Genomic DNA, 27584 nt, shown 5'->3' on the forward strand with positions numbered 1-27584 from the left:
AAACAATTTCTCAATATATTATTAGACATTAATATGTTATACGAAACCTCGGTTCGCGTATCGTATAGAATTTGATCTTTCACACATGTTTTTAATTTCGCACGTGCGAGACATGCGTGCGCGCAGCCGCCAGTCGCCTATACACCTCGCGCCGTGCCGGTGTACCGCGCACTGACAACAAAATAATAAAACGTTTAAATATCACGACGTGTTCCAATTTTAAAAATAATAAAATCCTATTCGAATAGGACAACGTATTCCATTTTTGAATTTTATTTTTTTTAATGGCCAACAAATCTAATGGCTTGGAGACTTCGGACTGGGCCCGCGCGCCGCCTCCTAATAGACCTTTCTGTGAAAGGGCGCTGAAAGCTATTTACGATCCAGATGACAATACTTTTTTGGGGAGGACGCCGAAGCGATGGGGTGAGTTTTTTTTTCATTTTAATGAGAATAATTTGGACGAAGGTTGAACAGGCAAGCTAAATCGATTAGGTACGATTAAATGTTTTACTGTTAAAAATATGGTGGAAAGACAGAAAACAGTTCATATGAAAACACATCTATAGGTAGGTACTTGCATATTTAAATCTATTGGTACTTCTTGGTAAAATAACAAAAATTGTGCAATATACTATGTAGACAAAATTGTTAAACTCTGTCTTATATTAGGACTAGCGGACGCCCGCGACTTCGTCCGCGTGGAATTCAGTTTTTCACAAATCCCTCGGAAACCATTAATTTTTCCGCGATAAAAGTAGCCTATGTGTTAATCCATGCTATAATATATCTCAATACCAAATTTTAGCTAATTCGGTTCAGTAGTCGAGGTGTAAAAGAGTAACAAACATTCATACCATCAAAATCATCAGTTTTCGCAAATCTCGGGAATCCATGGATTTTTTCGGGATAAAATGTGTTAATCCAGGATATTATCCACCTTTGTTCAAAACAGCCAGTAATTGCGGCGTTAAAGTAACAAACATCCATACAAACTTTCGCGTTAATAATATTATCAGGATGATGATTATTCTGTATCCTGTATCGATAGATAATAATTATAATTGAATTAGATATTCTGGCACATACCTACTGGGTATACAAATACCTAGTATCCAGTAAAGTTAGTTCCATCTAAAATTAATTTGATGGCAGGACTTCCTTATAGGGGGAGGGATATGTAGCTTAGTGCCACCACGCGGCTCCAATGCGGATTAGTGGGCTAAGGGAGAGAATGTTACATTCTATAAGGACCTTGGTGTCACTGTCAGATCTTGGTGATAATGATCGGTCCCGATGGCTTAAACTGCTTTTAGAGGTGGGGTGTTCCCAACTCTTTAAGAGTTTATACTGAAAATTTCTTAGAAAAAAAGAAAAGTATATTTCTAGGCCGACCCAGGAATCGAACACTGAACCTGAGTAGTTATCGTATGAATTAAAATAAAGTAATTCGTACAGTGTATGTGTAAATAGTCACTTCCTTCGATTTTTAGTTAAAGCATTGGATTTTTTTATCTTTAATATTTCTAATTATCTATTATGTACCTTTATAAGTACCTAATCATCATCAACCCATATTCGGCTCACTGCTGAGCTCGAGTCTCCTCTCAGAGTGAGAGGGGTTAGGCCAATAGTTCACCACACTGGCCTAAAGCCGATTGGCAGACTTCACACACGCAGAGATTTTTTTTTTTTAAAAGAATATTTGCCATACTTATCTTTTTATAATATCCTCATTCCCCTCCAATTAGTCGGGAAAGACTGTGCTAGGAGTGGGTACGACAATACACCAACGGGGCGGGATCAAACCACCACCCCTCCGTGAAAGGTCCACCCACTCTTACCGTTGAGCTATTGAGGTTTAAAATTAAGAAAATTCGCTGGTATGCCGGTTTCCTCACGATGTTTTTCCTTCACCGTTTGAGACACGTGATTAATTTCTCACAAAACACATAACTGAAAAGTTGGAGGTGCATGCCCCGGACCGGGTTCGAACCCACACCCTCCAGAATCGGAGGCAAAGGTCAAATCCACTGCGCTATCACGGCTCTCAAGTACCTAATAGGTGTATGTATAGAAACATTCATCATTCAAAATATAATATTATACTTAAATACCTACACATAAAAAGGATATATTAAGTTTTATACTAAGTTATAGATGTAGGTATGCAGGTACTACGAAAATGCAGAAAATGAATAAATTGTTCTTTAGGTGCGTCTAATTTTCCATTACATTGATAACATTTTCCGTATTCATTAACTGATGCGGAAAATTATATCAATAAACCTTTGTAGGAATTGAATTGTAAACATCCAAGGATAATAATCACTGATTAATCTGTGATAATAATATATTTTACTTAAAACTTAAAATGAGGTGGTAGTTTAGTCCTTAGGCCTAGTTCGGACTACTTTAGTAGTTTAGTCGAGTACGAACAATTTTTGGATTTACCGCCCACAAAACGTTCGTTCTGGACTAAAATACTAAAGTAGTCCGAAATGGACCTTACAGCTGCGAACTCATGTAATGTGAATTTTATTCTACCCACTCTTCAGATGTGTTCTATCCAACGATATCTTATACAATAGACATGTTACGTGCCTACAAAATCACCGCAAAAAGTGAGCCGAATTTAGCGACTCCATTGAGCGCACACGTGCACTGTTTTGTGTTTTATTCTATTCTACATAGGTATATTTATGTATAGGATACATACATGTATAGGTTTACAGTGTTTTACATGTGTCTCAAACGGTGAAGGAAAAACATCGTAGGGAAACCTGCATACCATAGAACTTCTTAATTCTCTGCGTGTGAGAAGTCTGCTAATCCGCATTGGCCCAGCGTGGTGGACTATTGGCCTAACCCCTCTGAGAGGAGACTCGAGCTCAGAAGTAAGCCGAATATGGGTTGACAATGACAATACAGTTTTTACAGTTACTGACCACAAAACTTGACATTGTATACAATATTTTGGTATTATTTATTTAGATAACTTTCGTTGTTTACTATGAGACTCTAAATTAAGATAATTAGCCGCTTTTGTTCGCTTCAGTTTTAATACGCTAGTGACATGTCTCTATTATAAAATCTTTGGTTCTACCCGTCATTATACCACTAAATCGCTTGGCGGTAGATACATCTTTGCTGGTTTGGTGATAGGTAACTATGCACTTGACCTGTGATGGGAATCTATCCCAGGACCGCTGAAATCCATTACGTACCATCTGCGCCAGAGCCCAGAGATGTCAATTTATGGTACGCGTTACTCGTGTGCATTAACTTGACACCTGGCTACGAAACAAATACAGTACAAACTTAATTCGAGTCAGGTGTCAAGATAATCGCACGGGCTGTAGGTATCTATTAGATCATAGGTTCTTAACACAGGCCATAGTTTGACTAGTGTTTATATTATTGAATCATTAATGTTTTATATCCTTTTGAAACGTTCGCTGCCAAGGCACTAAGGTGGAAAATCTCAACATGTGTAAAGTACCTAATAATCTATTATACTGAACAAACATCGCTCGATGTTATTTATTGGAAGCCAATATTATATTTCATGCATTACATTTGAATATATGTACCTACTTACATCATAACCATTACAAAACCTTCCCAAATTATACATCTTAACTTTCCTCATAAATCACTCTATCTATTGGTGAAAACCGCATGAAAATCCGCTCAGTGGTATTTGAATTGATTGAAAACAGACATGCAGACTCAGCGAAAGTCTTTGTTTAGTAATATTACCCAATACCAGCGATTTCAGCCGTGTAGTTCCAGTTCCTGTGGGAATTATTAAACTGCTGATAATGTAGCATTCGATTGGTGAAAGAATTTTTGAAATCGGTTTAGGCGTGATAGCGTAAACAAAGGAAAAAAGTCACATTTACATTCATATTAGTAGACTTTCACTCGCTGATCGTTCTCGTGGGCGATGTAATATAGCCTATGTTACTCGGTGAAGATGTAGCTTTGTAATAGTAAAAACAATTTTAAACCGGTCTAGTGGTGCTTCTTGTTTCTTTTATTGATCCACCCTACTCTTAATCTTTAAGCAGTTAAAATAACTGTCATCATTCCTACTGGCTATCATACTTTGACGGCCTCCGTAGCACAGTGGTATGCGCGGTGGATTTACAAGACGGAGGTCCTGAGTTCGAGTCCCCCGGCTAGGCCGATTGAGGTTTTCTTAATTGGTCCAGGTCTGGTGGGTGGGCTTCAGCTGTGCAACCCCACCGGCAAAGACGTACCTACCACCAAGCGATTTAGCGTTCTGGTACGATGTCGTGTAGAAACCGAAATAGGTGTGGACTTAGTTTCTTTCTATTTTCATTCTATTCCTACCAAGTTAGCCCACTTTCATCTTAGATTGTAGCTTGTAAATAAAAACAAAATGCTTAACTATGGTAGGAGTACAAACTTTCAGCCTTCATTAAATGAGATTCTAGCTATCATAGATTCGTTCTATAATCTATAGGTGCGTTATTCGGAATACAATTTCCATACATCAGCCATTCGTTTGGTGAACACACCCATATACCGTATGGAGCGGTGACCTTGACCGCTCCGCCTATTGAGCGCTTTGTGTATCAGATATTGATGAAGATGGATGAATTGAGTCGAGCCTTGGCCACAATCAGCATGCAATCGATACAAATTGTACGCAATTCACTGCAGACATAAGAATTCTATGATTACTACACCGGAAATTGAACAATTATATCTTTTTATATAAAAAACGAGCCGTGTTAGCCCAGTGGATATGACCTCTGCCTCAGATTTCGGAGGGTGTGGGTCCGGGGCATACACCTCCAACTTTTCAGTTGTGTGCATTTTAAGAAATTAAATATCACGTGTCTCAAGCGCTGAAGGAAAACATCGTGAAGAAACCTGCATACCTGAGAATTTTCACAATTCTCTGCGTGTGTGAAGTCTGCCAATCCGCATTGGGCCAGCGTGGACTATTGGCCTTACCCCTCTCATTCTGATAGGAGACTCGAGCTCAGCAGTGAGCCGAATATGGGTTGATAATAATAATGATGATATATAAAACTATACTAGCAGACACCTGCGACGTCGTCCACGGGATCCCTCATAAAATCGACAGACACGTCGGAAAACTTTCTTTTATAATATGTAATAATAATCGGAAATCTACGGGATTGAACCCATGTCTCTTTGGGTATGGCAGACAACCTTTACTGGACCACAGCATAGTCTTACTAAGATGGTTATTTTTTTAACTAACCTTCACAACCACGAATGCCATCAAGTATGAATTTAACGAGTTGCGTTGCTAATAAAGGCCCATAGTATAATAATGTATTAGCACTTCAATTAAAATATGACTTCTTGTTAATAAAATTGATTAGTATTATTTGTTATTTAAAGGTACCGTAGGTAGGTTGATAGGTATTTTCTGTTCTCTGAGATCTGTACACAATTCATCTCTATAAAATTCATTAAAACCGGCTTAGCTGTTTAAGATAACAAACATAATTTCTTTAATTTGATACCCATATTGTAGAAGTTCATTAAAAATAACTACTCCACTATCCTAGTTATACTGTCATGTTGGATTTCGAAGGCGTCTGTCTCAAAGTTTAACATGCATTGTCATTCAAATTGAACAAGTATATAAAATTTCAGCTCAATTGGTTGAAAATATTTGTTTCAAAATGGAGCTACAAGATTTCACCCGAACAAATATACATACATACATACATTGCAAAGCAAATTAAATAAAAGCTTGTGATAATAAATTGCGTTGGCTTAGGTTGTGTGCTGTAGGGTTGATAGCCTAGTAGATATGACCTCTGCCTTCGATTCGGAGAGCGTAGGTTTAAATCTAGTTCGGGGCATGCAGCGCCAATTTTTCAGTTATGTGAAGGAAAAACATCGTGAGGAAACCTGCATACCTGAGAATTTTCTTAATTCTCTTTGTGTTAAGTCTGCCAATTGAGCCAGCGTAGTGGACTAAGGCCTAACCCCTTGAATTCGAGGAGACTCGTGCTCAGCAGTGAGCAGAATATGAGCTGTTAATGATGAAACGATAATAAATTAGTATGGTTTTTCGTTTGTTAGACATTGGATTTGTTTATCCTTAGATAACACTCGGTGTGACCATGTCCAATGTTCATACACCTACTACACAGTAGTTCTTTGTTGGTTCTATGAATCGTTTACTTTTAACTCGGAATCTATTTCTTTTAACTAGTTAGCGGCTTGTGTGTGGACAATAGGTATGATGTCATCAGGGTTAAAACAAAGTCTGGATCTGACTTAGAAACACAATAGATAATTATACAGTTATAGGTAATACTAATCACCTCGTTGATCGAGTGGTTGGACTATGTGGCTTCTTATGACGAGGTACGGGGTTCGAGTCCAGGGATGGGTTATGACATGTTGAGCTGCATGTATTCTTCCTTTTACGAAATTTAAAGTGTCGGCTAACCACCCGGCTATCTATACTAATATTATAAAGCTGAAGAGTTTGTTTGTTTGATTGAAAGCGCTAATCTCAGGATTCACTGGTCCGATTTGAAAAATTCTTTTAGTGTTAGATAGCCCATTTATCGAGGAAGGCTATAGGCCATATTTTATCCCTGTATTCCTACGGGAACGGTAACCATGCGGGTGAAACCGCGCGGCATCTACTAGTTTACTTATACCTAGAAAAATCTTGATAATTCTAACTTTAATAATGAAATTATTACTTTATAGAAACTTTTTTCTACTACAAAATGGAAAATTCCTTCTCCTATACAGATTCGTAATGAGTTCTCAGAGTATTTTTGCATCTACAGTTCGTTACATGTAAGATGGTGCGGGTGAGTTCGTTTCACTCTTGAAAGTTTGCCGCGATTCACGATAACAGTACGTATTATGAACGTCATACAGGCGACTGTCACTGTACCCATGCTATGTGAAAAACACTTTACGAGTATTAGTCCAATGAAAAGTTACATTTGGGGTTGTGTTTTTTAGAGGACGCTATTTTAAATTTTTGCTGTGTAGGGTAAAGCTAAAACCAATCTTGTAAAGCTAAAAACACCATTGTCCCGCGGTCGCCATCTTGAAAATAAGGGTTGAAATGGTATTTACGATATATCTTGTAAACTATCTATCCGATAAAAAAACTTGTTAATATTTATCCTCCTCCTCTAAAAAACGCAAGGTAAGGCCTAAAAAATGTAACATTTCAATGGACTATATGAAATGCACGTAACACGCACAGCTGATGCTTTCCATCGGCGTGATTGTAAGTACAAGATTATAAAGCATTAAAACCAATTCGTAATAAAGCATAAAGAGGTCAATGACTCGTTTTAAATTACGATAAAAAGAAAATAAATTCATAAAGTGACAGTGAGTGTGGTGAGGGCTCGAGATAAAATGTGCTTATTTTTGGAACAAAAACAAAATTGACTGTCGTAAGGACGCTTATCACCAGATTTGTCTCATACACAAAAAAATAAACATGACATGCGTATATTTTTAGGGTTCCGTAGTTAACAGCTGTAGGAAGTCGTATATCAGTGACAGTACGAGCATAACAACATTTTTCGATGAAGGTCCAAATGGCATCCCTGAAAACTTTATTATTGTTAACTCTGTTTTTTACTCTTCATTAGTCTGCGTGCAAAAAATATAAAGGAGCCTGCGACATCAACCTATGACAACCATCATCATTTTCTAAACACATTCGCTTCGGTATGAGGTCAATTGACCTAGTACGACTAGCGTCTTCAAGAGTTACGAGGTTGATGGACTTCGTAACATACCACAAAGTTCTAGTATGAGGTAACCTTTTAATGCACCAGAGGAAAGTACAGAAAAATCAGTGCCGCAGCAAACGTGTTAAGACATGGCTGGAGGAAAAACAGGACCGATTGCAGATTGTCCCCGGTTGTTGTTGTTGGTATCAACGCATCTCTAGTGCTGTCCCCGTTACGGTGGCCAGACATGACATATTAAGAGGAGCCTTTTTTGTGCCTTTAACACAGCCTACAGGTCATCCCCGTACTACAGTGCAATGCTCATTTCTGTCCATCAAGCTGCAAGGTAGCTTTCAAAGGCATGGCTAAAGACAAGATCATGTTTTGTTTACATTTGAAAACGTATTCAGTACTGAATTTCGTAGCTGTATTATATTCCCACCGAGCCGAGATTCTATTCCCACAGTCACAGGGCAGATGTAAGTTTTAAACGTTGTAATAGTAGCGTTGGCATTCCAGACGTCTTTGCGTTTAATTTTAAAATCAATTTAATCACAACGGCTTAGTAAGCACCAGACAACGTTTTAGGGATGTCATCTAACAAAGGGGTGTCATCTTGATTACGCAGAGTTTTTGGACGTAAGCAAGTAATAAATTCTAATTTGTAACCCCCAATCAAATATCTTCAAGGGAAGAGTGGATTGGCCGTATTAGGCAAGTGTATATCAAATTAGACCTTATAATTACTTAACTACATTTGGCATGACTGTTGTTAAGTGCAAGCCTATTTACGATAAAAAATAATCGTTTCTTTTGTCGGGCTTGTCTGCTTGGTTAAAGTGCCAGGGCTCATTTAGGACAAGCTACGTCACTGTCCCCTTGCATCGCATTTTGTCCTTCGGGTTTCTATAGCTTTTATACAAACTTGGACATGAATGCTCGTCAACCCGTCAACCCCTTTGACCTTGCTTTTGTTAGCCCACGTCTGTTGAACACAATGGTGAAGAACCCGTTTATTCAGGTTTAAGTTGAATGTCAATAGTTTGTATTTTCAATGGGAATTAAAAACTCGACAAGGGTGTATGTTAAAAATATTAATACTAACTCTTGCCCGTAGCTTCGTTTGCGTTTAGGTGGGTTTTGTTAATCAGTTTACACGGTGTTGACTGACATTATTTGACTGACATTAGTCAGCCAATCGATGTAAAGATATATGTTTTGTATCTTTTGCGAACGGTACCATACGGTGCTTGTACATATGTATTCTGTGATGGTACCATACATAATATGTATTCTGTGACGGTACATACTTTATTAAATATCACGTGTCTCAAACTGTGAAGAAAAACATCGTGTTTTTTAGATTGTATATAAATTAAGAGTATGCTAATAGTAAAGCAATTTCGTAAAAGTAACGGGGTATCTGCGATCATTACTTTCGGAGCTACAGGGATTTAAAGGGTCAGATTTGCGGCGCTGCCGCGGATCCCTGAAAAACGCCCCATACAAAATGGCACGATCTAATGACGTCGTAGGCAATGTAATGATCGTTAGATTTGTATGGGCGTTCAAACAAAATTACTAATATCTTTGTTATTTGTGCGTTTATGTTTATAGTTCATTTATTAAAAAATGTCACATTTAATGTAAGGAAGCTAAAACTGTAGGAATTTTCATCTAATTACGACAAAAGATTTTTAATAGATTTTGAAATTTTATAATCTCATTTATTTTGCAAATATCCAGACAATCTTTGTTTTTTATGTATAAATTAGTTAACATTGACCTTATTTACCCGAATGTATCATAAAAATCAATATATTCAAACCTAGTCATCATCCCCATTCTCTGCGTGTGTGAAGTCTGCCAATCCGCATTGGGCGAGCGTGGTGGACTATTGGCCTAGCTCGAACCTCCTCTCAGAATGACAGATCATTCTGAGAGGTTCGAGCTCAGCAGTGAGCCGAATATGGATTGATTATGACGATATACCTACTTTATTTAGGACGAAAGATATGGTTTTTACTGCGTAGTAAAGAAGCAGAAATCTTCTAAAGAAAATAAAATATCAAAAATATCTTTTTGGTTATAAATCACGAGACAATTTAGCGGTAAAAGAGTTAAGTGAGTAATAGATAAACGTAATAACGTGTTACGAAAGAGATATACATATACTAACACTGGCAGTTGTACGTCAGCGCCGGCTAAATGTGTAGGGACTGAAATAGCCCATGGACGCATTCTGTGTCCTTTGCGAGTACCGAAGTGGCTAGCTATAGGCATAGCGTCCGCCAGGCTGACCTACAGTCGTGAGGCGGGCGCAATGAATTATGCTGAAGAACTTATAAACGTCATCATCATCATCATTATCAGCCGATGGACGTCCACTGCTGGACATAGGCCTCATGCATGGACCTCCAAGCATAACGGTCTCAAGCCGCCAGCATCCAGCGGTTTCCTGCAATCCGCTTGATGTCCTCGGTCCACCTAATGGGGGATCGATTTTAGTACTTAGACCGTACAGTAGTCGAAATTCTGTGATTCATTTGATAACAATTGTTATTTTGCGGAATATTTTATACTGGCATCTGTTGGAACAACTTCGTTTTAGCAGTTATTTGGGTTTCGTAGGTAACAAGAAAGACTTATAGTTTCGTCACATGTATTTTCGTCCGTCCATCTGCGGTCAGAATATTAGTCAAAAAGCTGCAATTTAGCATAAATACTCGTACGTATATTAAACACGCCGACAAAGTCGCAAAATAAAATCTAGAAAAATATTCTTTTAGGGTATTATATCCCAATAGTATTTTACTACAACGTAAAATAGGGATTGATTGTTTTGTTCCTTTATCCCATAGTATGGGATGTCGTTAGATAGATCTTTTAAAAATACTCTGAGTATGTTATGCGGTAATTTAAGTAATGGTTTAAATTGAGCTAATTTTCAAAATGCTGCGGAGCCCTCCATTGCGCGTGGCTGGATTATATCTTTTTGGGGGCAGCACCCCCTAAAGAGATTTAATTTCTCTTGGCAACGAACAATGAATGTAGATGTAAGTTACAACAAGTATTCTCGGTTACGGGGATCATCATCATATCAGCCAATGGACGTGCACTGCAGTACATAGGCTTTTGTAGGGACTTCCAAACATAACGATCCTGAGCCTTCATCCAGTGAATCCTGCGATTCGCTTGATGTCGTCAATCCACCTGGTCCACCGGGTCGACCAACACTGCGCTTTGTAGTGCGAGGTCGCCATTCCAGCGCTTTGGGACCCCAAAATCCATCGGATCTTCGAACTATGTGCCCCGCCTATTGGCACTTCAGCTTCGCAACTCGCTGAGCTATGTCGGTGACTTTGGTTCTTCTGCGGATCTCCTCATTTCTGATTCGATCACGCAGATATACTCCTAACATAGCTCGTTCCATCGCCCGTCGTGTGACTCTGAGTCTTTTTATGAGTTACAGGGACACGGTACGATTAATGTAAAGGAGAAAAAGTAAGGGTTCCAGAACACTGCCCTGTGGTACTCCAAATGTATTTTCTCGGTGACAATAATTTGTTTAATGAAGTGATGTGTTGTCGCAGGTATAGTGTTCGCGTTCTACGGCGTGTTCTACGCGGTGCTGGCGCTCATGTTCGCTGTCTGTATGGCGGGCCTCTTCTCTGTGCTGGACGACAGGAAGCCCACCTTCATCCTCGACAGCTCTCTGATTGGTAACACTTTTATCTACTTTTTTTTTAATCTTTACAAGTTAGCCCTTGACCACAATCTCACCATGGTAAGTGATGATGCAATCTAAGATGGAAGTGGGCTAACTTGTTAGAAGAAGGATGAAAATCCAAGCCCCCTTCGGTTTCTATACGACATCGTACCAGAACGCCAAATCGCTTGGTGGTGGTCTTTGCCGGTAGGGCTCCCACCAGCCAGACCTGCTCCAATCAAGAAAACCTCAATCGGCCCAGCCAGGTTTTATGTTGTAGGTATGGGACTTCTGTCACCAAACCTAACATGTCCGTCTGTCTGTCAATCAACATAGCTCTCAAACGGATGAAGCAATTTCAATTTAGTTTTTTTGTATCAAAGATGACTTACGGGCGAGTGTTCTTAGACATATTAAATCGGTTGAGCCGTTTAAAAGTTGTGGGGGTTGAAAGTGGGGAAGAACAACTGAATGTCTGGTAATATACTCGAGTGGGATCTTAAATGCGCACTGAAAGAGAATATTGACGACTTGATCGGAAGTGTAGTTAATGATTGTATAACATTCGGGGATTTTCGAAAATATTCAATTTTATTGGTTTATCAGATACTTTACAAAGGGGCGAGGATAATTTTTTTGGAAAATAATTATCATTTTCGTTAGGGTTAACATGCATGGTTAATTAACATAGCTCATAGGAAAATGGTAATTAAAGGCCGGCGTTTTAATTAACTGCAGCCATTTGCTAGTTGCGAATGTAAACCGTGTTTTAATTTCAATATTTAACGCTGCTGTAACCCGTTTAGCTGCGACGTTAACTGGGTCAACAGCCACGGTCAACTGAAGCTGTTTTATTTTGATCGTGAGTTAGGATGATTTGGGCTATTATGAAAACGCTTTGCGGTTACCATGAAAATGGGGAAAATATCTACTAAACTTGCCACTATTTTTACTGTAGGAAAATTATTAAGTATTTAAGACATCTTGTAGTGTATTGGTATAAATAACAACACGGAAGAAGCTAGTCGTACGAAAACCGTATGAATTACATTTAATTATTCATTCGTACGGCTTACGTGTAAAATAGTCACTTCTTACGTGGTGGTTTTGGGGGTAAGCAGGTTTCAAGGGCCCAGATTGTCCAAGTAATAAACGTTTCGTTGTTTACTATGCAACTAAATGAAATATCTAATATTGCAAAATTATTGATGGCACGAATATGAGCTGACAAATTCTCAGCTAAGTATTATAGAATTATCAACGTCTGATAATGACAGGTTCTATGAATTTAAATAGTTACATCATCTCATAAAATAGGATTATTTCCTAGGGTGGGACTGACGCCTAAGTTTTAGTGTCTAAGTGAGTTTCTTGCCGGTATATTCTCAGCAGAACCAGATTTCCGAACTAGTGGTAGAATCTTTACAAATAGTCAACTGACGTATCAAAAGTTCTTGTGAACTGAGCCTACTTGAAATAAATGAACTTTGAATTTGAATTTGAATAAGAGTATTTTACGAACACGTTGTTTAAGTAACACATTTGTGTTTCCAGGCGCCAACCCCGGCGTAGCGTCGAGGCCACGCTATGTCGTGTTCGACGCCCAAAACTCAACAAACTTTGATGCATACATAAATGAATTACAAGAGTTCTTGCAACGTAAGTACAGGCCAATCTTTTATCTTCAGAAAAATCACTCTTTAAAGCAACACTGAGACACAATACATTTGACTCCTAAATGGACGACCGGTCGCCGTTACGTGACATGTAAAAAAATATAAAGTAAACTAAGGGCAATAGGCGAGCACAGTATCATGCTCCGCGCGATAGAGGAATATAAAGAATTTTTAAATGGCTCACAACGGTAGATTAAAACCGCATTCCCTGACTGTCGGCTTCTTCAACGCAGACGGGCTTTTCGATAAAATATTCGCGGGCAGCGAATGGGTAGGTAGCTAATGACCTGTGATGTGCATATGGTTGTCAACTAGGGTTAGATGATACGTAAAAATTGTACAAAATGGGATATCCTGCTCCAATACATGCTCGCAATGGGTTCTCAGGGTAAGTTGAGAATGTTTGCATCTAAACCTATAAGTAAATTGTAAAGAATATTTTAGTTAAAGTCAAATCCAGAATACTTTTGTTATTTCTAAGGAACTGTGGTTGTTTAATTAAAACAATAGTGCTCGTTCGTTTGTGATTTGATTTTATTAAGTTTAACAGATTATTAGGTAAAATGACTTTTAATCGAGATGTAAATAGATAAAAGACGTATATAGATGACGAAGTTTTCGTGTGTAATGTCCGCCGACGCTTCGTATTCGCCTTCGTCTTCCTTCGGTATGCTTCGTGAAATCTCGCGCTCGGGTCGGCTCGTATCGTACGGTTGTCGCGTATTTAGGCTCGAACATCCTCCCCCCCCTCAACAATAGTGAGATGTTGAGGAGACTGATCTTCGGTAGGCAAAGGACATAGATTGTGTGCAGCACGACGAATGACGCCCTTTGCCGTTAACACATCGAATACACGTGCTATATTGTCTGCTCCAGGTTAAAGCTTTATGATACGCCCCATTCGCCATTTCAATGGGGGCATGTTGGCTTCCTTGACGACCACCATATCGTCTTCACGTAAGTTGCCTTGGCTGATTCTCCACTTATTTCGTTGTTGCAGCTCACACAGGAATTCATTGCGCCACCTTTCCCAGAAGTGTTGTTTGAGTTGTTCTATTTGTTGGTAGCGATTCAAGCGGCTTGTTTTTGCGTCTAATAAAGATGGTGATGGCAATGACGTCAGTGGTCTACCAATAAGGAAGTGCCCAGGAGTCAAAGGAAGTAAATCGGTTGGATCAGACGAGAGTGGAGTAAGAGGTCTAGAATTTAATATCGCTTCTATCTGCACAAATAAAGTCGATAATTCTTCGTAGGTAAAATGATTATTACCTAACATGCGATGTAAATGATGTTTTGCGGATTTGATACCTGCTTCCCAAAGCCCACCGAAGTGAGGGGAATAAGCTGGAGAAAAGTTAAATTTGATGCCTTCTTCGGCAGCGAACGAGGTGATTGATTCATTATTTTCTACGGATTCTAAAAATTGGCATAAATCGTTGTTAGCACCAATAAAATTTCTGCCGTTATCACTATGGATGACCTCTGGCTTTCCCTTTCGCGAGATAAATCTTTTAAGGCAAAGAAAAAAATTATCTGTGCTTAAGTCAGACGCAAGCTCTAAATGCACAGCTCTGGTCGATAAACAAATGAAGAGGCACAAATATCCTTTGGTTATTTTGCATCCACGGCCAAGGCGATCGCGTACGGGAAAGGGTCCTGCAAAATCTGTGGCGGAAATCTGGAACGGTAAGTTAGGAGTGACTCGAGCAGCAGGTAAATTTCCCATTATGGGATTCAATGTTTTAGCCTTCATGATTCTACATAATTTGCAATTATTTACTGTGCTTCTAGCCAATCGTCTACCTGTAATGGGCCAATACGTTTGTCGTAAATTATTTAATAATACTAATGGTCCACCATGCAGAAGTTTTCTATGTTCGTAAGCAAATAATAATTTGGTAAATTGATGTTTTGAATCTAATAAAATTGGATGTTTTTTATCGTAAGTTTCAGATGAATTTTGGATACGACCTCCTACACGCAAGAGACCGGTTTCATCTACAAAGGGTCGTAGTGACAGCAAATGTGATCGAGAAGGTAAGCATTTTTTACTATTTAGCAATTTAATTTCAGTTTCAAAGCTTTCCAACTGATGTTGCTTTATTAACTGCTGAAGCGCAGCATGCAGTTCATCGGTAGTGAGATGGCCTTTGTATTTTGATTGAGGATGCCTAATGTTATGGATGAATCTTAATGTGTAAGCTAAACTTCTATGTAGTCTTGAAAAATTTGAAAATCTTTGAAAATTTATTAGTTGATTTGCTTGTATAATTGTAGTATTTGCTATCATAGTTATTGTAGATGTAGATGTAATGTTTTTGGTATGATAAGTAGTATTAGATTTCTTTTCAGGAAGTTCATCAACAAGTTTTATAGTACTCGGCCATTGATTTTTATCATTTAAAAGAAAAGAAGGGCCTTGCCACCATAATGAGGCGGTTTGAATTTGCTTAGGATCTAAACCACGAGATGCTAGATCTGCTGGATTATTTGTCCCTGGTACGTGTCTCCAATGGCCAAAGGATGTAGTTTCTTGTATCATTGCTACACGGTTGGCTACGAAGGGTTTAAGATCACGTGAATGAGATGATATCCAACCGAGAACTACTGAAGAGTCAGTCCAAAAATATGTTTCAGGAGTGTTTGAGAATCGTAGAGCCTTTAAAACAGATGACGCTAAACGAGATGCAAGTAAAGCTCCACAAAGTTCTAATTTTGGTATTGTTTGAGACTTGACTGGAGACACTTTTGTTTTAGCACAAAGAAGATTGACAGTAACATGACCTGATTTATCAATTGATCGTAGATATATACATGAAGCGTAAGCGTTGAGAGAAGCATCACAAAATGCATGAATCTCAATAGTTTCTGGTAGACTACTAAGTGTATATCTTGGAATTTGTAAATTAGATAAACTTTCTAATTTAGAAGAAAAATTTAACCAGGAATTGGAAATATCAGAAGGTATAGAATCGTCCCAATCTAATTTTAAAAGCCATAACTTCTGAAGTATTATTTTTGGTATTATAGTGCAAGGGCTGAGTAATCCAAGAGGGTCAAAGAGTTTAGCCGAATTTGATAATATGGTTCGCTTTGTAGCTAAAGTTGTATATTTAATATTAGTAGGAAATTTCAAAACATCATCGATCGGATTCCATTTGAGACCCAATGCACTAGATTCCGAACTTAGGTTTAAATCTGTAGAAATATGTGAAATTATGTTATTATTAAAAATGGAAGGAATATTGGTACGAAATTTGCGTAGGTTAAGACATGCAGAATTAAGGGTTTTAGATACGCTATTTATTATGGAGAGAAGTTCCTCTTTTGAATTACTACCAGAAAGAAAATCGTCAACGTAAAAATCATGTCTAATGAGTTCTGATATTTTTTTATTTTCACACTCTTTTGAAAGTTGCAGCAAACATCGAGTACTAAGGAAAGGAGCTGATGCCATACCGTAAGTAACTGTATTTAATTTGAATGTTTTGATAGGCAGATTAGGATCATCTCGCCATAAAATCATTTGTAAATGACGTTGCTGAGGTTGTATGAGTATTTGTCGGTACATTTTCTCGACATCAGCTGACACAACGTATTTATGTTGTCTAAATCTTAGTAATATAGAAAATAAATCATCTTGTACAACTGGACCAACATATTGTATATCATTGAGTGAAATGTCATTGGATGTCTTAGCTGATGCATCGAAAACGATTCTGACTCTTGAAGTTTCACTACTTTCTTTAATAATCATATGATGTGGTAAATAATAGCCAGATAGCTCGTTAGTAACTTCTGACATGTGTCCTAGTTGTTCATACTCATGAATGAATTTATTATACTCTGCACGTAATAGAGGATTTCTGCTTAACTTTTTCTCTGCTTGAATTAATCTCGTTTTAGCTATATAATGAGATTCACCTAAGCCATCAGGGGATTCACGAAAAGGAATTTGTACGCAAAATCTACCATCTTTATCCCGGTAAGTAGTCTCATTAAATAATTTTTCACAATAATGATCATCGAAAGAAGGATTATCTTTAGGTATTTCTTCAATTTCCCAAAACTTAGAAAGTTGCTGATTTATTTCTTTGCTGAAATTGCAATAAATTTTATCAGATGTATCATAATATCTCCCCCCTATGGGGCCTGCAACTATCCAACCTAATTGTGTTTCTTGTAGTATAGGCATATGACGACCAATTTTAAATCTAGAAGAACAAAGCAAGTCCCAAAAGACGTCGGCCCCTAGAAGCATATCAATTTCTGAAGTCATATAAAAATTGGGGTCGGCTAACTGAATGTGTGTTGGTATTTTTAGACTACTGACGTCAATGTTTACTTGAGGTAGTCTATCAGTAATTAGAGGAATGATGTAGCATTTAACAGGCATGCGATATGAGTTGTATGCAGAACGTATGACTACTTCGCAATGATTATTGATTTTAATGATGGAATTGTTTAAGCCTAACACCGAACGACGGTGATTTTCAAGTATAGGTAAACCGATTTTTTTACACGCAGATTCGGTTATAAATGAAGATTGGCTCCCACTATCTAATAAAGCCTTCAACATAAATGATTTATTTTTATTTATTACTTCAACCAAAGCCGTAGACAGAAGAGCTTGGTTTGAAGATACAGATGACATACTGACAACACAAGATGGATCCTTATTATTGATAGGTGCTGCAGATGAAGAAGATGTTTTATGTTGAGGTGGCGATTTATTAGATGTGAGAAGTGATGTAGTAGTTCCTTGTAATGAAGTGGATGACGTGGCAGATGCTTGAGGTTGAATATAATGAAGAGATGACTGTTTATGTAAAATTGAATTGTGCTTTCTTCTGCAGAAGCGACATCCACCTAATCTACAATGTAATGGTTTGTGCCCACCACGTAAGCAATTTGTACATAATTGCCATTGTGAAACTTTAGCGATCCTATCATCTACTGACATCGATTTAAACATTGGGCAATTATACAATTTATGATCAAGATTACAGGCTAAGCATGAATTATTAAATGATGATGAGGATGTTGGCGATGATGGTGATGAAGGTGATGAAGCTATAAATGATTTAGATTTTAAAAATGTATTTCGTTTATCTGTTAATTTTGGTTTACTAGTGTTGATAGTTTCTAATATAGTAGCACGTTGGCGTAGAAAATCAAAAAAATCAGTTAATGTTATGTTATCAAGTGTACTCCTAACTTCTTCCCATTTCGTGGACGTATTGGAATCAAGTTTTAAGGTGGCCATGTAAATAATGATGGTGTCCCAATGTTCAGTTGGTTCTCCAAGTGATTTAAGTGCACTCAAATTTTTAGTAATGTTATCAATTAGGACACGCAAGCATTTTTCCGATTCTATAGCTATGGTATTCATAGAAAATAAACCTTTTAAATGTTCATTTATGAGTAGCCGTTTATTATTATATCTATCGCAAAGCATTGTCCAGGCTATAGGGTAATTAATGGCGGACACTGACACAGAGTTAATAACATCACTAGCAGAATCCGTTAAATATGATTTAAGGTAATGAAATTTATTTACTGCTTCGATATCGTCGTTATCATGGATTAATGACAAGTACATGTCTCTGAATTCTATCCATGTACTAGGATTACCATTAAAAGGAGGGATTTTAAGAGGTGGCAACTTTAAATGACGATGCCTTGACCGTTCGGAGCCACTCACAGATTCTGGATTTGTACTTTTATTTTCGAAGAGCTGAACTAATTCTTGAGCTCGCGCAATAAGGCTGAAGAATCGATTTTCTATTTCCTCCCTTTCTCGTATTTGGAGGTCTTCATCCTTATCCAAACTTTCAATTTTAGATTGTAAGTCCTCATACGCAAAAGATAAATCTTGAAACTTACTAAGTCGCAAGCTTAATTCATTGCATTGCGCTTTAGTAAGTTTTGTATCTAGTATAGGTATTAAATACCTTTCAAAAAGTGTAATGCGGGTTTTCATGCGACCTCTTTGAGCTATAAGATCCTTTAGTTCGGCCATTTGAAAGTACTAATAGTTATAAACGAAATGTAAAAAAAATAATTGAAAAAGAAGAAAAAAAATTAATGCCTCAACCAACCTCGAACCTGTACCGATCGTGCGTAATTTTAGCTGTGGCGCGCGGTAATCTGTAGGTATTGATTGTCTGACGCGGCAAGCGGCGGCGAGCGCGGCCTGCGCGGCGCTCGCGCTCGACTGCGGTACCGGTAGGTAGGTATTACGAGAAAGAAACGACTCGATGCCGATTTATCGATTTTTAAGAAACGAACGAGCGAATTTTTGTTACGCATACAACATAGACCGGTTTATTTATTGCAAACAGATGCGATACTAAAAGAAGGAATAAAGATGTAATAAAAAAGGATGGCTACTTCCCTTGGATTCGTGTTCCACAAATTCTCCAACAAGATGACGCTGCCAAATGTATTGTATGTTGCCGGTCTTCGTTAGTAAGATCACGTCGGGGTCACCACTTTGTTTAATTAAAACAATAGTGCTCGTTCGTTTGTGATTTGATTTTATTAAGTTTAACAGATTATTAGGTAAAATGACTTTTAATCGAGATGTAAATAGATAAAAGACGTTTATAGATGACGAAGTTTTCGTGTGTAATGTCCGCCGACGCTTCGTATTCGCCTTCGTCTTCCTTCGGTATGCTTCGTGAAATCTCGCGCTCGGGTCGGCTCGTATCGTACGGTTGTCGCGTATTTAGGCTCGAACAGTGGTAATACTTATTTATTTTACAAAAAAATACGACATTGGATTGGTCCAGCAATCTCAGCATTCCGTGGACTTACTTATAGAACTTTCAACAGTTTTGAAAGTCGGTTATGTCGGAGTATAAGGGGTTTCATATCAGAAGCGGTTGTCTGCTAAACACAATTATTGAATGAAAGTCAGTCAGGTCTAACAATTCCCGCTAAGTATGTTACCAATAAACCCTGAGTCTCAGAGAATGACTTTGAGTGGAGTCACGCACTTGTGAACGATGTATGTGATGTGTACGGTTAAAGGATTCTTTGACTATTAACAAACACTCCCCTTTTCTACTCAAGTCACTCTCTCCGCCTATTCCAAGAATTACACAACAAGAGGTGTGGACGGCTTGAACGCCACGAGCACACTGAAGCCGTCCGTACCGCAAGTCGTTACAACGCGGCGATAACAGTTACAAAGTTAAAACACCTTCTATTGAAAATCCTTACATAACTTGGCTTTTCTATAATTTCAGCCTACACAAAGGAAACATGGTACATGTCAAAGATGAAATGCACGAAGGACGACAATTACGGATTCCCAGACTCTCCGTGCGTGTTTGTAAAGTTAAATAAGGTACGCGCACCTAACCTTATCATTATAGTTTTTTAACTCTCAGAACTCAGAAGTATTAGAAACATCTACTATTTGGAATGCCCACCGGCCAATACAACGTCGGCCCCGGGAACCCAGTTATATAACTCAAATATCTCCGTATAAATTGTATATGTAGATGATTATATGTAGTATTCATAACGATCTCGTTCAATAATTAGCTCAATAGAAGTAGGTAAATTTAAAATAAAAACCATTTTTTGCTCAAAATTTCGTCAACGCACCAAAGCGACGAGGCAACATTTGAAGCTGTATAATTTTTTTTGTATTATTTTTTCCTGTTACCAACAAGCTTAACTAACAAGAAAACGAATTAACAAACCAAAAAATGTCGTAAAACTCAGGCTGTATGGTCAACAATCTGTGCTGACGAATAGGCAATAAGTAGTTCTGTGGCAGAGCTCTAGCAAAATTATACGACGAGCAGGCTCCATGTAGAAGAAAAGGCATTATAGAGCTGACCACCTTATATGAGTTTAACTCGTACACCTCAATATTGTCTCGTCCTCGTAAGCTGAGGTCTGGAACACAAAACATGAAGCGCTAAAGCGATCTTACGAGTGGTATCCTTGGTTTGGACAATACAATAAAGTGATCCCATCACATCCATGATATGGAACACTAAAAATGTATCGCTTTTCCAGATCTACAGTTGGATGCCTGAATTCTTCAGTGCAACGGAACTACCAGCAGATATGCCGGAAGATTTACAAGAATACATCAAGGTCGTATCAGAAAGCGAGGTAAAATTATTTTTTTTGATATTTTAAGGAGGTTTAAGGGCAGAGGAAGTCCTGGGCGTATGCGAGTCGTCTATAAACAGGTCAACACTTCACATATCAATGACAAACACGCCTTACAAAGTTCCTTCTCATATCTATGAATCTGGTCTTCTCCTGAATCTTTGGCGTCATGTGCTTATTACTTGGGACATCAGTAACCACGTTCTTACGACCAAAACACATCAATGCTGCTAGATGATAGGCTAAAATCTTAATAGATGGATTGCAATGTTGAGATCTATGTTAGAGCATGTTAAAAGATAGCTACGTTATTCAGTCTTTTCTTGCCTTGCTGTGCCATATTTAAATTGTAAATTGATATTAGATTAGCATTCTACAATTCTGAGAACAGAAAAAGTTGTAATGGTATTATGTAACGATGTTTTTGTAATTCAACAGTGTGCGCTTCGAATTCGCCTGTACGGCTGTACCTCTCTCTGTTTTTGGTATGGGGTTAGAAAGTGATAGTTAAATGAATTTGACACTCGCATTGTGAAGTAATAAAAACAACGTAACAAAATAGCCCTCTTGTTAGGATTAGAATTGTCCATGAAAGAACTTCGAAAGTCAACTTTTGTACAGCAACGTCTTTCAGGTGAGCAAGTTTCGATTGAAACGTTGTCAAGTTGGCAGTTAGACAAACAACCTAAAGAATATTTACTTATAAAACACCACGTTCCACATGGCTTGTAGCCATGTGGCACGTCGATTCTCTTTCTACAAACGCTAACGCTTCGAAAATTAAAAAATGTAGATAGAGAATCGACGTGCTGCATACTTGTATAGGCAATCCTGGCTGTACCTGGGCCTTGTACTCAATCGTGCACGTCCTATCATAAAATAATGACAATAATTTACTGATTGTTTGTTCCAGCGCCAGAAAATATGGATCTCCTGCTGGGATGAGAACAAAAACACCAACGAGACTCAGATAGAGTACCCCTGGGGGAGAGGCTTGCCGGGCAGGTTCTACCCCTATCTGAATCAAGATGGCTACTTGAGTCCACTCTTGGCTGTTCAAATAACGCCACCCAGTAAGTAATCATTCACTTTTCATCGTCAAACTTATACTCGTTGGCAGTGGCGTGCAAAAGGTTTTTAACTAGGGTAACCTCTACACGTAAAAATTGTAAAATATAGACAACTTCTCCTCCAATACAGGTATGTAATAAATCCTCAGGGTATGCATAGCGTTTATGCATCTATGACGTGCACGCCACAACTTGTTGGATGCAGGTAACTGAATCGTCGTGTCTGATAGTCTTGTGTTGGGTATTTTTCAACATACTTTAAGCACAGATTTATAGGTAGGTACTCGTAGGTATATGACTAAATTTTTATTTATTCTTTATATCAAGTTAGCCCTTGACTACAATCTCACCTGATGGTGAGAGATGATGCAGTCTAAGATGGAAGCGGGCTAACTTGTTTGGAGAAGAATGAAAATCCACACACCTTTCGGTTTCTACACGACATCGTACCGGAACGGTAAATTGCTTGGCGATACGTCTTTGCCGGTAGGGTGGTATCTAGCCACGGCCGCAGCCTCCCACAAACCAGACCTGGACCAATTACGAAAATCTCAATCGGCCCAGCTGGGTATCGAATCCAGGACATCCGATTTGTACATCCACCACGCACACCACTGCGCCACAGAGGCCGTCAAGATTTCATTTTATAACTTTGTTCACATTTTTATGTACATATTCATGCTAAATTACAGCTTTTTAGTAGTAATAGTCTCTGCGCTAAACGACGGACAGACGGACGGACGGACAGACTGTCATGGCGTAACTATAAGAGTTCCTTGAGGACTGCGGAACCTTAAAAATGGAGGAGGATTTTAATTCAATGTGTTTCTTTTTCAGTTAACACCGTGGTCATGATCCGCTGTCGGGCGTGGGCCAAGAATATCATATACAACAAGAGCCTCAAAGAACCTTCTGGATATGTTCGGCTCGTCATGAACATAGTCGACACCACAGCTGTCAACAGTACAGATGTTTAATTTACCATTTAATATATAAATATAATTAGATGGTTTTGAACATAAATATACTAGCTAGATGGTTTTGAATACAATTATACCTATTAGTTTGATGGTTTTGGTTATAAAATTATACCATACCAGCTGTATAGTTTAACATAATATAATATAGTCTATCTGGATCATGTTGAATATAATTAAACTAGCTCGATGGTTTTAAATACAATTATAACTAGTAGCTAGATGGTTTTGTGTACAATCACAATATGTGTTGGATTTTGAATAATATTCTAAGTACTAGCTGGTACGGTCGTGGTAACGACGGGGATAGGGCTGTCAAGAATCTCCGGGGGAGATTCCGCTGCCAACCCCGACGACTAGACCTGGCAACATTTAACGCAGGCACTTTAAGGACCGACGGAAAGATGATCGAGCTGGAAGAAGTAGTGAGCAAGTTGCGCTGGAATGTAATAGGTTTGTCTGAAGTCCGAAGAAAGGGGGAGGACTCGATAACCTTGGAATCCGGCACCTTGTTCTACTACCGGGAGGGCGACCAACTGTCCCAGGGGGGTGTTGGGTTTATCGTTCGTAAGTCCCTCGTGAACAATGTTGTTCGAGGCGAGAGTGTGTTGATTAGGGTACCTCATTCTCCGAATTACCAAACGGTATTCGATGAAGATTATGCAGGTTTACGCGCCGACCTCGACACAGACCGACGAGGAGGTAGAGGTACTGTATGAGGATATATCAAGAGCCATAGGTTCAAAGTTGAGAGTGGGGCAATTTGGTTAAGGGCAACGGAAACAGAGGAGCCAAATGTTGGTTGACTTCATGGAGAAGGAGGGTCTCTTTATGATGAACTCCTTTTTCAAGAGGCCACCATATAGGAAATGGACTTGGATGATGGTTTCACAAAAAAAGAGATAGATTTCATCTTGTCTACCAGACGGCATATATTCAACGATGTCTCTGTGATCAACAGGGTCAAAACCGGTAGTGATCACTGAATGGTAAGAGGCACGTTGAATATCAACATACAGCTGGAACGGTACAAACTGGTGAAATCTACGCTCCGACCTACTCGTGCCCAAATCCAAAACCCCGCTTTCAACTGGAGTTACAGAACCGCTTCGATTGCCTATCAGATTGCCTTGAAGTGGACGATCTAAACAATAGACTTGTGGAAACTGTCCATACGGTCGGGTCTAAGTTTTTCAAAACCCATCGTACAAAAAGAACCAACAAGTTTTCGGACCATACACTGAAGTTCATGGAGGACAGGCAAGAAATCAGATTGCAGTCTTCAACAGTCCCGTCAAAGTGCCGTCGGATTAATAGAACGATCTTAAATTGCAGACATGCGACTTTAACACCGAGCGTATCAAGGATACAATCGAAAATAATCGAGGCTCAAAAGTATTCGCCAGAGATCTTTCTATTGGACGAAGATAGTTGACGCATTTGAAGACCGATCAGGGCAATATCATTTCTTCTAAGCCCGAGATCTTGAGTGAGGTCGAGGAGTTCTACAGACAGTTATACACCTCTTCCCAAAAGCCTGTTGACAATTTGGCCAAAGATCCTAGAGCCAAATTGACTCGACATTATACCGAAGATATCACGGACGTCAGCATGGGTATACAAGATTAGTATGGCTCCCAAACAACTTAAAAACAACAAAGCACCAGGTGATGACGGAATCACAGCAGAACTCCTGAAAGCGGGTGGAAAACCAATACTTAAGGTCCTTCAGCGGTTGTTCAATTCCGTCATTCACGAGGGCACAAAACCTAGTATCTCGCTGCTAAGTCATGTTTACAAATTGTTCTCGAGAGTCATTACGAATCGTCTCGCATAAAGGTTTGACGACTTGCAGCCTCCCGAACAAGCCGGTTTCCGAACAGGCTTTAGTACCATAGACCACATCCATACGCTGCGGCAGGTTATACAAAATACTCACAAGTATAACCACCCACTATGCATAGCGTTTGTGGACTATGTCAGTCCGTATACAGGATCAGACTACGAGACCAATCCAATTGCAGCGAGGAGTGCGGCAGGGAGATGTAATCTCCCCGAAGCTATTTACTGCCGCATTGGAAGACGTCTTTAAGCTTTTGGACTGGAACGAATTTGGCATCAACATTAATGGTGAGTACATCACTCAACTACTATGAGTAAGACGAAGATCATGTCTAATGCTCATGCACCGCTTCATCCAGTTATTGTTGAGGACTCTGCGCTCGAAATCGTAGACGAATATATATACCTAGGACACACAGTCCAGTTAGGTAGGTCCAATTTCGAGAAAGAGGTGAATCGCCGAATCCAGCTCGGCTGGGCAGCGTTTGGGAAACTCCGCGACATCTTTTCGTCCGAAATTCCTCAGTGCCTGAAGACGAAAGTCTTCGAACTGTGCGTGTTGCTAGTGATGACCTACGGATCCGAGACTTGGTCGTTAACTATGGGCCTCATTAGAAGGCTCAAAGTCACTCTGCGGGCGATGGAGCGAGCTATGCTTGGAGTTTCTCTGCGTGATCGAATCAAAAATGAGGAGATCCGCAGACGAACTAAAGTCACTGACATAGCATAGGTTGACATGATGATGATGATGATGATTATTTTAGTGGTAGAGCTTTTTGTGACACTACATGGCTGTAGTGGGGAAGCACTACAGCCATGCAGCATTGCTGTGTTGCAGTTTGTAGGGCATGGTTTCCGGTATAAACAGGCACATAAAGCTTAACACCTACGCACTCTTTATTTATTTATAATAAGTATAAAAAACCATGGCTTCCGAAGGATTTCGCTTAGATCTTCTAAACTATTCATTGGATTTTAATGCAGTTTTCAGCAATGTACTCAAGACAAAGATTTTTATTGTAAAAAGTACATGCATATTAAAGTATAGAAAATATATCAGTGATTTAAAAACGGCGGCTGCCAGACCGTTTTGAATGATAACCTATAGTATAGACTAATCATATATTGTTATATAATGTTAGTAATTATCAGTGGCGTGCATAGGGTGTTTAGCTAGGGTATGCACAATAAGTAAAAATTGGAAATTTCTTTGTCGAACTTTGTACTCTGTGGTCCAACATAGGTTTGTACTGGGTCCTTAGGGTAGGCAGTGCGTTTTTGCATCTATGAAGTGCACGCCACTGGTAATTACCTATAATGGATGCTGGGGAGTATTTCTCATAACTCTAGGATTATATTCTTTACCGAAAATTAATTATAAATGTTCAAGGAACATGTGTTATAAAATTAATATTATCGGAATAAATAATATTTCTTTTGTAAATAGATCTTAAAATGTGTCCCTTATTATGCATCCTTATAATTATGACGTAGTCAAGTTTAACGTATTATATAATGCTATGATGGATAAAGGTCACATGTCACATGGGTAGTCCGAATTATTTAAATTACTTTGTATGAAAACATAGTAAGTTTTTACTATTCAGTTAAAAAAATATTAGTTATGCAGTCTCCTTTAACTGGACTCGTCAACACCTTGAACTTATGGTTATAACTCCCGAGCACCCTGTATAGGTACAGTGCACCCTACATGGCTAAATCTATCATTCCTGTTTAGACCATATTTGGGTTATCTACATATTATTATTATTAACCAATATAATAAATTATACGAGAACGTATTTAAAAAATTCTTAATTTACCTATTGACTTTTTTCTTTTTTTTTTAATATTTTTTCCTAAAATAAGTAGAATTATTTTAAGTTGTGGCTATAATATTTTAAGATATGGCTGTATAAGTTGTAAAAAAATTAATTAAAATTAAGTAAATAAAAATAAATTTAAAGTAAAGATAGTTAACATACTTACATAAATTTTACGTGCGTGATAGTTTAATAGTTAAGTAAATTAATTGTAATGAATGAAATGTAAAAATAAATTGAAGTGTTTGCCTGTAATAAGTACAAATTGTGTCTTGTCTTATTTATTTGATTAATTTATTTAATTGAAAATGTGTAAAAATGGTACGTCACGTAGGTACAAATAATAATTTATTTAACTCACGAGTAAATTACGTAAAATATTAATAAAGTTATGAAAAATTATAATGTGTGTTTAATCAGAGACTAAAGTCCGGCCGCTCAGAGATTGCGTTTATGACACCTGTCAATGTCAATGTCAATGAGATATGTATTTAAATAACCTTAGTAACGAGTAATAACATTAAAAATTTAATAATTATGCCAAGTTACAATAATCAACACGTATCAATTTTGGGCTAAAAGAAATATATTATATAAAATAATATTTAAAATAAT

General features: G+C 38.3%; 2 protein-coding genes across 2 annotated transcripts; both read left to right on the forward strand.

The window, feature by feature from the left end:
- On the forward strand, positions 1-23665 carry LOC112049350 (sodium/potassium-transporting ATPase subunit beta-1). Its single transcript, XM_024087206.2, has 7 exons — positions 1-426; positions 11330-11458; positions 13000-13104; positions 20375-20475; positions 21159-21257; positions 22171-22330; positions 23165-23665. Exons 1-7 carry the CDS (start codon positions 285-287, stop codon positions 23302-23304), a joined length of 876 nt encoding a protein of 291 aa, XP_023942974.2. The 5' UTR covers positions 1-284; the 3' UTR covers positions 23305-23665.
- LOC128199905 (uncharacterized) lies at positions 23550-27368 on the forward strand. Its single transcript, XM_052891297.1, is given in 8 exon segments — positions 23550-23920; positions 23922-24184; positions 24187-24381; positions 24384-24620; positions 24623-24918; positions 24920-25281; positions 25283-25452; positions 25455-27368. Coding segments are annotated over 8 exon segments (2316 nt in total). The 3' UTR covers positions 25877-27368.
- Positions 27369-27584: the final 216 nt, after the last annotated feature.

This window comes from Bicyclus anynana, chromosome 3 (genome assembly GCF_947172395.1).
Source record: "Bicyclus anynana chromosome 3, ilBicAnyn1.1, whole genome shotgun sequence".
Lineage (NCBI taxonomy): Eukaryota > Metazoa > Arthropoda > Insecta > Lepidoptera > Nymphalidae > Bicyclus > Bicyclus anynana.